The sequence below is a fragment of the Apteryx rowi genome, unplaced genomic scaffold, assembly GCF_003343035.1.
Source record: "Apteryx rowi isolate R43461 unplaced genomic scaffold, aptRow1 scaffold_0, whole genome shotgun sequence".
NCBI lineage: Eukaryota > Metazoa > Chordata > Aves > Apterygiformes > Apterygidae > Apteryx > Apteryx rowi.
In genome coordinates this window covers 11,963,937-11,981,291 of record NW_020447195.1, presented here as the reverse complement: position 1 = coordinate 11,981,291, position 17,355 = coordinate 11,963,937, and the positions used below count along the sequence as shown (strand labels likewise).

Below are 17,355 nucleotides of genomic sequence, written 5' to 3'. Positions count from 1 at the left end.
GCCAGCCCTTGACAAATGCTTTTGCCATTTCGGGGATGGGAAGGAGACATTGATTAACTCCTGCACTTGCCTTTCTGGAAAGGTTATAGCTTAATTGGTCAGGCTGAGAGTCATAAATCAGGTGCTGAGGGATCAGGGTAGATAAGAAAATTTTTGCAGAACGTTGCAAAAACACTTTTTGGCGGGATCCCTCCAGCTGGGCCCATGCGGTTTGGGGGCGCCGAGGGCGAGYGGGACAGCGAGAGCCCAGAGCCCCCGGCGGAGCCGAGGAGCAGGAAATTCGCCGTTCTGCCRTCGGTTAATCTCAGGATTTTCAAAATATTTCTGTTCTTTCGGAAAATGGAAAACAACAGGAAATTTATTGTTTATTTTATTCAGAAGAAAAGACTTCACTGTATTTTGAAATATTATTTATTCTATTTCTCCATAGGAAGTGCTATTCCCTTTCCACATAAAAAACAAAATTTAAAAAACCCACCCTTTTTYGTACCAGCAGACGGCAGCGAAGAAGGGAGGCGAAGTCTCCCAGTGGGGCCGAGCACGGCTCGTACCCCTCAAACGCAGCGTGTGCTCGGTGCGCTGCCCCCCCGGCRGCTTCGGAAAGGTGCCGCCCGGCCGGTGGCACGGGGCGAAACCCTGGGCTGTGACGGTCCGGCTCAGCCTCTTCCCCAGGGATTTCTGCAGATTCCCCCGGCGCGACGCTGCGTGTGCCACCGCCATCCGGCAGCGCCGAGACGGGAGTGTTTTACTTCCCGAGACGTCTGCTCCTGGCAGCGCTAGCAGAGYGTGGTGGAGCATCGGCCGCAGGGAAGAGGACGCGCGTCGCATCCTCCCGGCACCGTCTCCGTTAGGGACACCGGAGCCGGCGCCAGGCGGCATTTCGGAGCCGGGCCGGGGCACCGTCCCTGCAAACCGCGGGCGAGACCCAGCGCCCCGGCAGGGCTCGGCTCCCGCGTGCCGCCGGCCAGAGGAGGCAGGAGACGCCGGCTGATGCCACTGTACCGCCACGTGCATCCGAGTGTCYGTCTGAGCCCGTGCTGGTGCCGCCCGGGCTGCAAAGCGGGAAACAACCAAGTGTCCATCAGCCCCGAAACAAAATCCCCAGCACCATATAGACAACTGCACAGCCCCACGTGAGCCCATCCGGATGCGACCCTTGCCGTGCGCCTGGGCTGGCGTGCAAGGGCTGCAGGGAGGTCGGGAGGCGCTCGTGGGGTGGTGGGCTTTTCTGCTGCTTTTCTGCTGCTTTTTTGCTGTTTTTCCATGGGAAAGCATGTGCACAGCACGCTGCATCCCCGCTCCCAGGCATCGCTCCCGGTGCACCCCTGGCCACCTCTGCGGCGCGTGGCACTAACGCCATGCTCCATGATGAAGCAGCAAGTGGCTTTTCTCCTTTCCCCTTTCCCGGCCTGGATTTCTGCAGAATTTGTCGTTCACAAGGACAAACCGCGGCGAGCGCCCTGACGTCTCCCCAGAGCGGTGCGTTGCTGCCACACGTCCCCAGCACGGTCCCTTGCGCGGCACCAGAAGCCGGAGCCGGCCGGGACCGAGCACCTTGCACCGGCAGGGCACTGGCCCTGGGGAGCCTCCTGGCTCTGGGGACCGGGGAGCTGGTTGCTGCGGGACACCGCCGCGCTGCTTGGGCGTTTCAGCAGCCCCGTGAGCCCTTCTCCCACCGGTGCCCTGCTGGCGCAGCGGYGCCCAGCGCGGCCGGCAGCGCGCAGGGTCCCACTCGTGACAGCACCAGACTGGCAGGGATCCAGAGGCTCCGAGGCTGCCACGGGCCGCCGGGGGCTGAGGGTGCTAACGAGCCCTGACGAGCCCCCATTGGGACCCCCTGCCCCAGAGCCCATTTGGGCTCAGCCCCATGGTGCTGCTGCTGCTGCTGCATCATCCCTGAGCTGGCACCATCCTGCAGTGCTGGTGCTGGGAGGAAGCCTGCAGGACAGCAGGGTTCTTGGCTGTGCAGGGGCTGCACCAGGTACGTTGCTGGCTCTGAGAGCAGGATGCTAGAAGCCGGGAGAGAAGCGGGTCGCGGCTGCAAGGTGTTTGCTGCTCTTCTTGATAACTATTTCTCCCCTTGTTCTCCCTGGCTGTGTACTGGGGGGTTGGGAGGTGAGTGCGAGTGCTCCAAAAGCTGCTGATGTCCCTGTTGGGGGATGCCTTCCCCACTGCCGCTGCTCCGAGGTCGCAAATCGGAAAGCGACCCTGCTTGCTGGGTGTCCCTGAGCCCCGGCTGTTGGAGTTGCAGCTCCAAGCGTGGTCCAGCCAGGGATGGTGGTGCCGTTCCCTCCCCATATCCCTGGAGCAGATGCAAGACCCTGAATCCCCCCCCGCAGCAGCCGCAGGCAGGGCGTCCCTCCACCCCAGCGAGCGCAGCCCGGCCCTGGCGGGAGCCTCCGGGCACCGTGCCTGTGCCTGGGGCAGCGCGGCGGCAGGGCATCGGCACTGCCCCGGCAGCTGCCTGCCTGTGGCCCCTGCGCCTCCCGGCTCTGCTCAGCTCTTCTCCTCCTCTTCTCCCCGAGCGACGTTCATGCTGCCCGAGCCCGGTTTCAGGTCTCACATCCGGGTTTTCCGGCTGGTTTCTTGCAGCCTCTTCCAGGCTGGCTGCCCTTCTCCCACCCTTTCCTGGAGGCTGCTGGCAAGGGCAGGACAGGCCGCACTGTTCGGAGCTGGCGTCGGGTCGATTCCGCGGGCTGCAGGACGGGCACGGAGCGCCCGCTGGCTGCAAAACTCGGGTCCAGATGCCAAAATCTCTCCAGGCAAGGTTAAGGGCTGTTGAGAGGCAGAAACTGGCTTTGATCCATGTGTGATGATAATAAAGAACAACAGAATGGATTTTAGTGCTTTTTCAAAGGTCTCCCAGGAAATTGTCTATTTAAACACAAGTAAAATAAATGAAAAATGGTGTGCACCTTTCTCATTTCAATGCGGAGGCTAAAAGAGATGCCGCTTGCCACAGTAAAGCAAAGCGGCAACCTTCCAACGTCGGGCCGTAAAACGCACGGCGCTCCCTCCCCGTTTCCACCCGGTCGTGTATCTAGGTCATCTCGGTACTCTGATCTCGTCTCACCGCTGGAAATAGCACAGGAAAATAGCAAAGCATAAAATATCTTCTGGAGCACTGTAGGTGTTATTCTTATGAACAAGTAAAGTACTTGGGAATCAATAAGAACTTTTACTCGCAGCCRCTAGAGAGATTTCATTTCTTGAATTATATGATGGGATAAACGAGATCCCAATCTGGCTGCCACCTTGCGTATCAGCAACTATCTGTTCCCAGCCAGGCTGAAAAGCTCACGGAATTAATTAGAATAATCAATCCCAGAAATGACAAAAGTATTGATTAGCATTTTTGTCTCCTGCGGTCGGGCAGTGCTGTGACTCCAGGAGTATTGCAAAAGCGCTAAAAGGCAGCTCCAGCCAGGGATGGGAGATGCTTATCCAGGGACGCAGCGCGACGCTGCGGCGTCGAGGGGTTTTGTATGCAAAGGTGGCATCGCCCAAGCGCTTTCGCGTTGTATTACTTTCAATAATAATAATAATCTCATTCYTCTTTTTAGCTCTTGTTTATTTTAAGTGCCAGTTCATTTTTAGTACCTGTTTACTTATTAGTTTCCTGGAAATACTAGGAAAGTGAGAGTGTGCTGGTATGTGCGCGTGTAACGTCGTTGGCTCGGGGCACTGGTGCTGCTGTGCCAACCCGTTCCCGCAGCCAGCCGAGGAGCGGTGTTGCACGGCCCCTCTCCCCGAAACGCGGCTTCGACCCGGCTCCCGCCTGCTCGGCCCAAAGCTGCAAGGGGAATTTGACTAGGAGGAAATGCGGTCTTTGCCTGGGAAGATTTAACAGGTATGTGCAGAAAAAAGCTTTCCGGGAACCCCAGCACGCGCTGGCGGGCACCGCGGCGGGCACGCTGGTACCCGTGTCTCCCCAGCCCTGCCGCCCCTTCAACTTAGTGCAGGACCCGCTGTTTGCACAGTGGCAAATATAACATAAAGAAGGAGGAAAAAGTGACCTGGCTGGCGCGACCTCAGCAAAACCCAGGACGTGGCGGTAATTGGAAAATGGAGCAAAGCCGCCTGGGTTCACCGGAGACGGACCGTGCAACCCTACGCCGATATCTCTCCGTGATGATTATTTTTTTAAGCCGAAAGGAATGTGAGAGATTGCGGCTATCTGGATTTCAGAAAAGCGGTGATAAAAGTGCTACTGAGGAAATCGGTATTTAAGCTGGCGGAGATGGAGTTTAGGAGAACTGTGAGCAGAGGGTGGTAAGCGAGCAGGGCTGCGGGGGGAGCCAGAGGCTGGCGAGGACGGGGCAGCTCCGCGGGGAGCGGCCGCAGACCGGCTCCGTTAACATTGCCGCTGATGACCCCGGCCGACGCGGGAGCGGGCTGCGCCAGGCCAGCTGCGCGAGGAGGGATCTGCCGAGCCCGGGCTGCTTAACCCGGCACCCTCCGAGGTGCGACRGGGTGCCGGCATGCAAACTGGAGGGAGCGATTCGTCCAGCCCTGAGAAAAGGGAAGAGGGGCTGGCGATGTGCAATCCGGTAGGGAATCGCAGGAAGGGTGACGCAGAGGGATGCAGCCCCCTGCACCCCACTGTGCTCGTGCACCCCATGTGCCCCGCGGCGGGGTGCAGAGCGCTGGCGGTGCCAGRCTGCACCCCGGGTAGGGTCGCTGCTTCTCCCGCTCGGAGGGGCCGTGCCGGACCGCAGGGCATCCCCGGAGCGGGCCGGGGGGGGGGTGGTGCTGCCGGGCTCGCCGCAGGACAGCGTTTCCCCTTTTGCTCCGCCAGGACCTCTCCGAGTGCTCGGCTCCAGGTTTATTACCATTAACACAGTTAGTCCCAGGCTAAGGAACGCACACAAACGGGACGCCTGCCGCCGGCGGCGCTTGGGCAGGGCRGCAGCGGGAGCAAGGCAAATCCGCGCGGGAGAGGAAACCCGGGAGCGGGCAAGGGGCCGCGGGGACGGGGCGGCCGCAGCGGCTGCTGTGGCGCTCGCACAGGTAAAGGCACTTTAAGTGACGATCGCTACGCGCTTAGTAGGTTATTAATTCGCTCGGCCTCGGGAGGGTCGGGAAATCCGGCCACTGCCATGTCGCAGCGCGCCGAGCGTTCAATACGGAGGGATAATCCAAGGCCAAGTGTTGGGCAGTGGCGCTGGCGTCCGGCGCGGGGTGCCTCCGCAAGACGTCCGCCCCGGGGAGCGACAGCTCCGCGCGGCCGGCTTTACTCGGCACCTGCYTCGGCCAGGTGCTTCTCCAGGTAAAGGATGTGCGGGGATTTTCCGGAGGGGCAGGGCGGTGCGGCGCCCCGGGGCGACGGCAGAGCAGCCGCCGGGGGCTCCTCGGCGGAGGCGTGTGAGTCCGAGTCGTCCGAGGAGAGGCTGCTCCGGCTGGAAACCTGGAAGTACTGGGCGGCTTCTGCCGGCAGAGCCTGCGCGCTGGGACCCGGCTGCTCGGTGTGGCGCATCCGGGCAGGAAGAGCGAGCGGACGCCCCTGAACGGGCCGGCCGAGGTCCCGGGAGACGCTTCCTCCCGTTCCCATGCAGGCTCCGCTGTTGGGTTTCGGGAGGGAGCCACCGGCCGGAGGCGGTCCGGCATCCCCGCATTCCCGGGCACCGTCCGGTCTCCGGCTCCCTGGCACCAGGCTGGGAGCATCCTTGCAGACTGGCGCTTCCTTGCCAGGGGCTGCGGAGCGAGAGGGGCCGAAGACRTCTCCCTGCCCGCTGCCGCCGGCGTCCGCACCCCGGGCCTGCCGCAGCTCCGCCAGCATCTCCTCGAGGATCCGCCTGGTCTCCTGGTACCTCTGCCACGCCGCGCTCCACGCTCCCAGCCCGCTGCTGCTCCGCATCGCGCACACCTGGGCCGTCATCTCCTGCAGCTTCTCCAGGGAGAAGTCCACCGAGAGCTTCTGGAAGGAGCTCTCGAGGCCCCGCAGCGCCTCCAGGTTCCCCGGCTGGCTCTCCCCGCGCTTCCCGCAGCCGGTGCAGTCCAGGCTGAGCCACGTGATCTGGAAAGCAAGGCGAGAGCTGCTGGTTTGGGGTTTTCTTGCCGCTCGCCCAGCGCCTGGTCCGGGGGGCGGCCGCGCACCCACCTGGCTGGAGAAGCTGCAGAGCTCTCGCAGCATTTCCAGCTCAGCCCGCCGACGCTCCGCGGCCGCGTGGAAGCTCATCAGCTTGGCCCGGAAAAGGGCCGCAGCCGCCTGGAAGGGGTCTGCCTCGGGAAAAGCGGAGTCCTGGACCTCGGCCGCTTCCTGACACAGAGCCAGCCCATGGTTGTACCGCGCCTACGGGCACAGCGGGAAGGAAAAAACAGCTGGAAACGTGAGAAGGCTCCTTGCGGACCTGTTTATTAGGGGTCAGGCTCTCTGCAGGGCTGAGCATTCGCCATCAACAGCAAAGCTACGTTCTCGCTTTGGACGGCAAAACACTTCTGGGCATGTGAGAAGCAGCAAAGAGAACAAGGCTTCTCCAACTCTGCTTCGTCCGGGCTCTGCTCCCCGCACAAAGCGGGTTATTCTGTCCCCAAAGGATTCACCTCGTTTCTTCCTCGGTGCAGTGCACGTAATTAAAGGACCTTCGTATTTAGGGGTACGTGAAGAAAATCTCTGCCACCACCTTCCCGTCTGAGGGATTCCCAGGCTCTGCAGCGCTTCCCCGCGGGAGGAGGGAGCCGGGGTTTGCGAAGGCTGGAGCTTGGGAGCGGTGGGGAACGGCAACCCCAGCCCAAACCGCATCAGCGAACAGCGAAACTGCCCCCCGCGTAGAAGTGGGGCTGCCCAAAACCTGGTAAACCCCCTGGAAAATCAGCCATGAAAATGGCAGTTTGACCCAGCCAGCTTGGAGGGAACCCAGTTTCACGCAGAAGTCTTGTTCCAAACCAAACCTGGGGAATTTGGGCCGATTGCATCAAGACTTGTAAAGACATTTGCACACTCCTAACTTTGCATGTTCATCTTCCTGCCGAACGCCTGGCAGAGAGCCTGAGCCATGTAACCGCTCTAGCACTAGTGATACCTATGGATAAACACTACAGAAAAGCCTCTTCCAAACATACTGTTGCCTGAGCGAGGAACTCCTTAAACTGCTCGAAGGATTTCTCGAAGCCGTCGGGGCTGCACTCCTGGGCACCCATTTCCTCCAGCCGAGCCGCTGCCTCGCCGTCCAGCCAGCGCCCGAGCTGCGGGAGAAGCGGGAGCAAGGGGGGTTCGCGCGGGAGAAGCGGGAGTGAGCAGGTTCGCGCCAGACCTGCTATTTACAGCCGCGGCTTCCTCGGGAACTCCCCTTCCTTCCCCTGGATTATCTTGATCTGACTTGGATTGCGCGCAGTAGCCCCATAATTAAAATCAAAGCTCCAGGCAATCCTGTTATTCTCTGTGTTTCCTTTATCATCAAAAACCTAGGAAACGGGCAGACGATTGCTTCTGCTGTGCTCCCAAGGCTGGATAACTTTAATTTGCTGCATACCGAGAGGGGGCTGGACCGGCCCGTGGCGCCCAGCTCACCTCGCCAAACTCGGCCTCCAGCTCCCTGGTCTTCCGGAGGAACTCCAGGCGCTCCAGGCAGCTGTTGGATTTGGACACCAGGTCGTGGACATCCTCCTCCAGCTGGTTGTAGAGCCCCTCAGCCGCCTCCAGGCTGGTCCTGGGAGGAGACGCGGTCACTAACCCCGCAGGAAGCGGTACGGCGCAGGGAGGACGCCGCAGCTGATGGGCGGCCGTGCCGAGCAGGAGCAGCTCGYGGGCGGCACGCTGAGGCCCTGCGCACCGGCTGTGCCGCAAGGGCGCAGGCAGGGGTCTGCAAATGTCCCCGCGCCACCGGGAGAGCTGGAAGTAAGGGACCGCGGSACAGGGAAGTGTTTGCTGGCAGCACGGCCTGACCCAGCTGAGCGAAGGGAGCAGAAGGATTATTGCTGCTGGCGTGCAGCGCCAGACCTGTGCGGCAGTGCCAGATGCGCGTGACATCATGGGACACAGGCAGCATCACCGGACATGTGCAATATTGCAGGATATGTGYGGCATCACCGGACACATGCAACATTGCGGGACAAGCAGCATCGTGGGACACGTGCAGCATTGCAGGATGTGCAATATTGCAGGATATGTGCAGCATCAGACACGTGCAACATTGTGGGACACAAGCAGCACTGTGGGACACGTGCAGCATCGCTGGCTGTGCGTGGGCAGCATCGCGGGCATGCACGGCCTTGCTGAATGTGCACAGCATCGCGGGACACGCGCGGCACTGCCGGCCGGCCGGGTGCAGCATCGCCAGGGCCTGGCCCCATCTAGTGGCTTCGCTGAGACAACCCTGCCGGGCTCGCTGCAGGCCTGGCCGAGCAGCCCCAAGCCGCTCGGAGCAGGGAGACCCTCCGGTGGGACCTGCACCCTCCCCGGCGCGACGGTGGGGAGCGCTGCAGCTGCCCGCAACGGGCCGCAAGGGATGCAAGCCCTGGCGCTCGGAGGCAGCGCCGGAGCACCCGGGCAGCAGGGAGACCGGCTTCGCGGGCTGGCGGGGGCACGCGGACCCCGTCCCTCCCACCCCGGCGCTACCTGACGTGGGGCGAGGCGCCGAGGCGGGCGGCCTCCCTGCGCAGCCGGGCGAGCACGGCGCCGCCGTCGCGCTGCAGGCCGACGAGCTGCGGGTTGCTCAGCACCCTCCGCATCAGCTCCTTGTGCCGGGCAATGCAGGCGGCCGCCTCCTGCGGGGGACAGACACTGTCTCGCCTCGCTGCACCGCTCCAGCAGACGGCACCAAGGCAGCCCTGGGCACCGGGAGCATCCGAGCCGGAAGCCTTTGCTCCTCGACTTTGGAGAAATGGGGTGAAATGGTGCTGCGTGTTGGATGGTGCATGGACTCCGGGGTGAGCCGAGCCCGGTGCAATCGGCACCGCTYGCCCGCCGGGGAAAGCGGCCCCGGGGTGAGGTCTGGCAGCTCCTGAGACCGGCAGAGCCATGCTCAGCTCTGCCCCAGGCCGAGGGGGCTCGGGAGCACACGGGGAGCGGGCACGGGGCTGGGATGCACCACGCGCCCCCCCGGCTGGGCGGCTCCCCGTTACCTGCAGCCCCGCCGGGCTGTCAGCTTGGCGCAGCTCCCGGATGCAGCTCCGCAGCAGCTCCGACGCCTGCCGCAGGCTGGCGGTGAAGGGGTGCAGCTTCTGCGGGGAGACGGGGGTCAGCGGGGCCGGGCAGAGGGACGGGGGCGCGGAGGAGAAGCAAAGCCCCTTTGCACTGCGGGGGGGGGGGGGGGGGAGACGCGAGGGCGCAGCCGAAGGCACCTGGAAGAATTGCACCCACTCGCTGTGGCAGTAGGGGAAGGTGCCGTCCAGCTCTCGGGTCAGCTGGGAGCTGTCGACGTAGCGGCCCAGCGCCTTCAGCGACGGCAGGGTCTCCACCTGCGGGGACGCGGCTCGTGAGCGCCGCCGGCCGCAGCACCCCCCCCTCCGCTAAACGACCCTGCCTCGTCAGCCGGCGCTCACCTGCACGCCGGGCAGCTTCTCGCGCTGCGCGGGCAGCTCCTTCTCAGCCAGCAGCAGCACCGCGTGGATGGAGCCGGGCGCCAGGCTCTGCGGGAGGCGGAGGAGCGTCACCGCGGCAAACCCGGCCCATCGGCGCCGCCGCCGGCTCATTGGGAGGGAAAAGGGGGGGACGGGGAGAGCAGCTCGCTCGGGGCTTCGCACGCTGCCCGGGACTGCGTGCAGCCCCCTGCTCAGGGCTGAGGTTTCACGGCAGCTTTGGGAAGAGAGCGGCAGCCGTTTAAGCGCTGCCAGTCCCAGAGGGAGCCAGGAGACAAGGCTGGCGGCGGGGGCAAAAGCAGCAAGAGATATGTGGTTTTTTCTAGATAAATATGTTGTGATGCAGCAGCAGGCAGCTGCGATTTGTCTCAATAAATCCGCGCTGCCATGCTCAGGGGTAAAATCCGTGAGCAAGATAAAAATCGTGGCCGTGGGCGCCAGAGGGCAAGGGGCTGCAGGGAAGGTGCTCCGTGCRGCAGGGAAGCATCCGTGGGCGTCCCGGGATGGCGCTGCTCCCGCGGCCATGAGCAGAGCCCCGCGAGGGCTCCGGCACGCGGCCGCCGCGCACCTGCACGGATCGGAGCGCCGCGAACAGGACGGGAGAGGGCGGCTGCTGCCTCGCATCCACGACGACCGTCAGCCCGCCGTCCGGCGCGTCCTTCCTGGCAGACGGAAACAAATGCAGTGACAAGGAGGAAAGCGCCTCGATGGGAGGCGGCACGTGAGCCTGCTCCCGCCCGGCAGCTCCCTCCCTCCCTCCTCTCTGGACTGGCGGCGGTAACGCAGGACGGCGATGCCCTCGTCCCCGTGGGAAACCGAGGCTGGAGGAGACGCTCCCCATCCAGTACCCCAAGCCTTGATGGAGGCACCGCAGCGGGTCCTCACCCGCCATGGGGCGGCTGCCCAAACCAGCGTGCCGAGGGCGCTCCAGCTGGGGCGTGCGGGAGGTGTGCACAGCGCACGGGCCGGGATGTGCCCGAGCCAGGATGTGCCCAAGCCAGAGCATGCAGGATGTGCCCAAGCTGGCATAGGCTGGGATGTGCCCAAGCTGGAGTGTGCAGGATGTGCCCAAAATGGGATATGCCCAAGCTGGAGCATGCAGGATGTGCCCAAGCCGGGATGTGCGTGGGATGCTGGGCATCCCTCTCCAGGCATCCCTCGCTGCCCGGGACGCTGAGCCGGGAGGCAGCTGGGGCAGGACCCCCCCGGCAGCTCCCTGGCCCTACCTGGGGATGGAGCAGAGGTAGAGGACGAGTCGCGCCAGCTCGCCGGCAGAGCACCACGCGGCCGCCCAGGCGCTGCTGCTGGTGCTCACCTGGAGCAGGGCCCGGCCCAGCTTGTCGGTGCTCCCTGCGGAGAAAGGCAGGCGCCGAGTGACAGTGACCGGCCCCGGCCCCGGCCCCGCGCGAGGGGTCTCCCGCCCAACCCGCCTTAATACGCTGCAGCTGCGGCCGGCGCGAGCGTCGCGGCCACCGGTTTCCAGCCCCCTCCCAGCCCCCCCCAGCGGGGCGAGAGCAGCCCGCGGGGGCTCTCAGGGCTCGCGCACGCTGGGAAATGCCAGGGCTGGCTGCTGGGGATGTTTTCCCTGGAAAAAAGATGGTTTTGGCACAGTTCTTGGGAAAAGAAATCGACTAAACGTTTGGTATTTGGCGGCGACGAGCTGCAAAGCTCCGTTTCGGAGGAACGGTGTAGGAGGGCTCGTGCGGCTGAGCGCACAGCCCACGTCGGCCGCGCGCAGCGTCAGCCGTGGCAGGGGGGGTTCCCAATTTTTTTTTGCCCAGTTGACTGAACATTTTCCATGTAGGGGCTTTCTGGATTCTAGCGCAGCCCGGAACCCTTCCTCCCAGGGAACCGTCTCCTGCAGAAAGGTGTTTTGCTTCCCAAGGCCTCCGTGGAGAAGGGTACGCGCGAGGGGCGCCGGCGGTACCTGGCAGACACACGACGCCGGAGCGCAGCAGCCCCGTGTGCAGGTCACTCCAGGCCGGCGGTCGTGGGGCGCCCGGCTCGGCACACCGGGGCTCCCGGCCCGCGGCGGGCGCGCGGGGGCCGTTGGCACCACTGGCGCGTTGCAGGGACCCGTCGTCCGCGGGGGCGCCGGCTGCCCCATCCGGACCTGCCCACRAGAAGACGAGGCAGAGATGAGCTGGCGAAGCGGAAAAGGGCAGAGAAATGCAAAAAAAGGGCATTTTGCGCAGCCTGCAAAGCGGCGCTCCGGCCCCGGCGCACGGCGCCGCTACCTTTCCCGGTGGGTTTCGCTCTGCTCATCCTGGGAGAGTAAATAGCYGACATCTTCTTCCAGGGCCCCTCGTGGTGGCCGGCGGCTCGGTCCCCGGCGGAGCCGTCCCCGGGCGACACCGCGTGCCGCTGGCCCTTCAGGAAGGAGAACTTGTGGCTGGAGCCCGTCGCCTCCGAGCGAGCTGGGGGCTCGAGCAGCCCGAGGCTGCCGGCCGCCGCGTGCGGGCAGCGGGAGGGGAGCGCGGGGCTGCCGCTGGGGCCAGACCCCCGCTGCCGCCGCCGCCGCTGCTGCTGCTGCTGCACCGGGCTCTTGCTGGCATCCGGGGTCGGCGCGTGGCCGGCGCCGTCGGGCTCCTCCAGGATGGCTGCCATGAGCCCGGGGCCGAAGCTCACGGGGTTTTGCAGGGCGGCCAGGTAGGAGTCGCGGTAGCGGCAGCGGGGGCCGTGGCGCCCGGGGTCCCCAGCGAGCCTCGTCCCCAGGCAGGGCGCGCAGGGAGCCCGCGAGCCCCCGGCTCGGCGAGCAGGCGGCAGGGCCGGCGCCGGCAGACCCAGCTTCTCCTCGGACGGCTCCAGCAGGTCCACGTACTCCCCCTCCAGGTTCCGGCTGACGATCTCGCGCAGGCTGGGCACGGCGAGCGCGGCCGCCTTGCTCCGCGGCCCCAGCTGGTCCACCTTGATCAGTCCTGGGTATTTTCCCTGGTCGGGCTTGCGAGAGGCATCTTTGCAGCCCGGGACGGAGCCCGCGACGTTGCTGTAGGGCCCCGGCGGCGCCGGCTCCGCGGCGCAGGACGCTCCCGCGGTGCAGGACGCCGGCGCCGGGGCGCAGCCGGGCCCCGCGTCGGGCTTGTCGACGAACTCCGGCGTGGCGATGCTGCTCCAGGGCAGCGGGGCGATGCCGTCCTCGGTGGCCACCAGGCAGGTGCGCAGCGGGGCGCCGCYGCCGCGCTGCCGGTTGATCTCCTCCAGCCACTCGTGGGTGAAGAGCAGCGCGTAGGCGGCCTCGGGGACGGGCGTCCGCCGCACCGCGCGCAGGTCGCCGGAGAGGTGCTTGAGGGTGAGGCGAGCCGCGCGCTCCTCGCCGGGCTCGGCCTGCAGGTAGAAGTCGCCCGAGCGCAGCAGGAGGGGGTTGAGCGGCGCCAGGTGGACAACCACCTTCTCGCGGAGACACAAGGGCCAGCCTTCGTGGAGGAAGACGCAGTTGAAGTAGGGAGCCTGGCAGGGAGCAAGGACGCAGCGTGGGCGAGCGTCCCGCCAGCTCCCTGGCCGCTCTCGCCGCCCGGCTCCGCGGGACGCAGCAGCACGTTGGCACCCTGGACGGGGACCCGGAGAGCCCGGCGACCCAACGGCGACGACCCTGAGGCTGTGCCAGCGTGGGTCTGGCCCCCCCCTGGCCCATGGACGGCCACGGCGGGATGCTGCCTGCCACACGCTCCCCGGATGCTCCCGCGGGGCGAAACCCTTCCCGGGAGGRAGCGGAGGTGTGGGAATCCCGCCTGGCCTCGGCTCAGCTCCCCGAGAGCCAGGCATGCCCCGGGCCCCGCGTCGGGAAGCCAAACCGCTCGGCTGCTCCGCGGCGCGCGGGACACCGGGGCCATGCAGAACGTCCCGCTTTAGGGCAGAACGTCCCGCTTTAGGGCAAAACGCCGTGCTTTAGGGCAAAACCCCCCCGGGGCCCAGGAGCGGGGCGCGGGGCGACGGCCGGGGAGCTTACGCAGGCCGCCTGCCGCACGTGCTCGAAGAGGCGCTTGGCCGGGATGAGGAAGTCGAGGAGGCAGCAGAGCCCGTCCCCCTGGTATCTGGTCTCCAGGAGGCGAAACACCTGGCCGAGCACCGTGGGCGCCGTGGCTTCGAACGGTGGGTACAGGGCTCGGAGGGCGCTCTGCACCGCCGCGTCGAGGGACCGGGCGTCCTGCGGGAGGGAGGAGAGCGGCGCTGGGGGGGGGCGGCACCCGGACACGGGGCGTCCCGGACCCGCCGCCCCGACGGACGTCGGCCCGGTGCTACGGAAAGGTGGCCCGCGCTCGTTAGGTTTGGCTGAGATTTAACGAGGTTGAACGATCAGCTCCAAATGCCGCCTGCCCCCCGTCCGGGAGAGCTGGTAATGGGGGAGATGGGGAGCAGCAGCAGCAAAGGGTTAAGCGGAGCCGGGCGCCGCGCTGTGCCGCGCTCGCAGCTCGCCGGAGGAATGCGGCGGTCGGAGGGGGACGGGGAGGAAGGACGAACATCTGAAGACGGAGCGGGTGTTTCGATTCAGACTCATTGCTGAATGTGATTAACCTGAAATTAATCATGAGAGCGTTTTCTGGGAAACATTCTGCTGACTCCGAGCCGCATCCCGCCGCAAAGCCGGGCTTTCCAAGGCAGGCAAGAAAGCCTGGGTTTGCACCACGCATAACCTCGTATTTCTGAGTTTGCTCTTCCAGCTTTGCAGAAGACATTAATTACTTAGACCTTGTTTCCAGGCTCATGTTGACCTCACCGACGTAGCTGATCCATGGAAGGAAGCAATCACACAGTTCATATTAAATTCAGCTGCGTTGCAGACAGCACAAGGGTGAATATCAACATGGGTGTCAAAGAGAAAAGCAGAGCGCCGAGCGGGAGAGGCAGAGACGTCTTCAAGTCTCGGGGGTATTTCTGCATGAGAGGCCCAAATAAATGACAAAATCAGCCGCAGCCGCAGCGCTGCAGGCAGGGGCCTGACCGGCAGCCTGGCGCCCTGCGGCGGCTGCGACGGTGGCTGCGATGGTGGCAACGCCGCTGCCCGTGCAAACGCGGGTCTGCGCGCACGATGCTGGGGCAGCCGCAGGATCAGCCCTTGGAAGCTGCCACGTCCGGGCGCTTTTCCCTCCTTCTCCTGCACGACGGGCGCTGGATGTTATCCCTGCTCAGTCGCTAGCTGCCAAGGCGTCTCCGCAGCTCCCAGCCGGGGCTCAGGCGCCAGCTTTCACCGCGGAGGAATCCCGGTGCCCGCACGGCAGCCGGGAGAGGCGGCAGCGCCGGGACCATCCTCCGCCCGCGGCGCCAGCTGCCTCAACGGCGCCGTCCCGCTCCTCGGCGCTCCGGACGTTCAGTGGGATTAACCGAAGGTGGGAATTAGTTTCAGGCAGCTAATCCCTGGTCTGGTCCCATTGAGAAACAACGCGGCCTTGGTTAATTCAGCTTAATTAGCTTTAATGCGCTTTAGCTAAAGCACTTTGCAGTCATGCTTTGGTTAATTCTTCCTGACTTTTTCTCAGCGTTTCCGCCCAGAAGACTCCTGCCGTTGGGCCTGGAAGGTGAGGCCAGAGGGCCCAAGCAGAGCAGGTCCCTGCCGCTTCTCGCTGCCCCCATCTGCAAGCCTGTCCCCTGCAGAGCTGCTCTTACACGAGCTCCTTAGCYGCCGGTTTTCTCACGCTTGCTCTATTTTGCATGACAGGGAGGGGTGGGRGACCCCGCTGCCAGGGCAAATCCCACTGCTCCGCTCCGCCTTGCTGCCTGTCCCCATGCCTGGGGCTCCCAGCGGACCCGGGGCTGCCTCGGCCCCGCTGGGCATCGCTCCTTCCCGGCTGCGTGGAGGCGCCGGCGAAGCCCCCGCATCCACACCGGCCGGGGCGCTCACTCCGGCTCCCGCGCTGCTGCGAGCGCCAGCGCCGCGGCCCGGAGCCCGGAGCYGCCTCGCAGCGCCCTGGCACGGCCCCAGGGCAGCTCTTGGAAACCCAACCGAGCTCTTCCCGGCTGAGCTCATCTGCTGCTGACAAAAAAAGACGGGGAAAAAAAGGAAACAGGAAAAGCAGCAGAATGCCCCTGCTGCGCAGGCTTCAGGGCTCGTCCCGCTGAAGGCGGCGGCGCCGGGCCGGGGCCGGGGCTGGAGCCGGCAGGGCAGCCCGGACCCCCTGCCCCGAGCGTGCCCGGGCCGGTCCCTGCTCCGTCTCGGAAGTGAAGGAGAAGCGCCTGCGGCAGGGAGACGCGCGCTCGCAGCAGCCCCGGCCCTGGGGCAGCATCTGCCTCCGGCTTCCTCCCACCCGGCTCTCCTCTCCTCTCCCTCCCGTGCCCCGAAGGTCGGCAGCGTTTTCCCAGCGCCGGCTGCCTGCCCYGTGCCCCATGCCGCCCCGCGCCCCGGCGGCCGGTCCTTGCCCCACGGCGCCCCAAGGACCGGGTGGGTGCGGGAGGCTCCGGTGGCTCCGAACCGCCTTGGAGACAGAGGGTAAAAACCCGCCTTTGGAAGCCACCGGTGGCTTTGCCAGCTGGGATAAACTCTAAGTATCTGAGAAAGGGAGAAACGCTGCTGGGAGGGAGGAGACAAACATCTTCCAAATCACTAACAACACCATCCAACAGGAAACGGTCTCGGCAGAGGACAGATCATCTCCATAAATACATGCACTTTCCTGCGAATGGAACAAAACCGCCCAGAACTTCATAAAGCAGCGGGGCCTGCTCGAGCCAAAGTCAGAACAAAACTGTCGACTGATGGAGGCACCAGATACAGATTTGGTTATGCTGAAGAACATTTTGGCCTAGAATGCCTAAAAATGTTTTCRCTAAGCGCCACAAAGCACCTCGTCCCGGGGAGAAGTTTTGGGGGCAAACGCAGCGCAGCAGCGTTGCGTCAGCGTGGGACGCCAAGGCGAGACTGACCAGAGAGAGATTAGAAATCAAAAAGAAACCAATTAGCCTGCTTCCCTTCGCTGGTTTAAATGAAATGCAAAAACGAAACAAAAGGCATTAGGGAGCATAAGGAGATTTACATTTGCAAAGCTATTTCCATTTTAATAAGCCAAAGTGCTGTTAAATAGAGATTGATATTTCTCCCCAAATGCCCATATTTTAAAAAGTGGTTTATACCAACAAGAGGAGCTRGGCTTTGGTGTTTCGGCGCAGTAGAGTTGTTTAATGCCTATCCTAACCAAGGGGGTGACTCAGCTCCCTCTCCCCGCTCAGGATGGGAGCACGGCTTGAATGCCGCGACAGGCAGTGAATAACAATTCCTCTCCCTTTTCTGCAGCTTTTACTTCCAGCAAGAGTTTGGCACTGCAGGATCCAAGTTTTAAAGAACAGCCGCAGCATGGARGAATACAAGGCCGGCGTTCAGCGCGGCGCAGCCCGGGAGCCCAAGGCAACCGAGCAGCCACAATGACAAACGAGACGCGAGCCGAGGAGCGGGCGGACTGAGCACCCCGGCGYGAGAAAGGCAGGCGCGGCTAAGGCAGTAGCACCCCTCCGCTGCACCAAATCCCCCCGCGAAACTTTGCAGGGCAGCTCGAACGACGCCAGGTCGCAGCCCCGCGTGCGTCTCGCCGGATGGCTGCTTGCGACCGCCGYGCTCTTCCTCGCTCCCGGAGCCGAAGCTCTGTCGGGGCAGCGGCGGTGCCCGCAGCGGGCGGCTCTCGCATGGCCGTGGCCACGTCCGGGCAGCGTTGCGCGGCCTCGCCACGTGCAGGTGCACGGGGTCCGCGGCACAGGTAGCGCCAGGGCCCGGGGCTGGCGCCCACACGGGACGCAGGCGGGGGCACGGTAGGGGCACGAAAGCAGAAGCAGTTACCATGTTCAAGGGGAAGCGGCAGAGGGGCGGGGGAAGGCGGCAGAAGCGCCCCGTCCCTCTTCCTTCCTCGGGGCCGC

The 17,355-nt window shown here is 64.5% G+C and overlaps 1 protein-coding gene across 1 annotated transcript; it reads right to left on the bottom strand.

The window, feature by feature from the left end:
• Positions 1 to 5,233: 5,233 nt before the first annotated feature.
• Positions 5,234 to 14,014, bottom strand: KIAA1755 (KIAA1755 ortholog). The gene is given in 14 exon segments (XM_026056938.1): positions 5,234 to 6,016; positions 6,101 to 6,292; positions 7,063 to 7,185; positions 7,511 to 7,649; positions 8,558 to 8,706; positions 9,064 to 9,162; positions 9,283 to 9,399; positions 9,484 to 9,570; positions 10,088 to 10,181; positions 10,716 to 10,869; positions 11,447 to 11,632; positions 11,757 to 12,966; positions 13,466 to 13,788; positions 13,978 to 14,014. Coding segments are annotated over 14 exon segments (3,693 nt in total).
• Between the last annotated feature and the right edge of the window lie 3,341 nt (positions 14,015 to 17,355).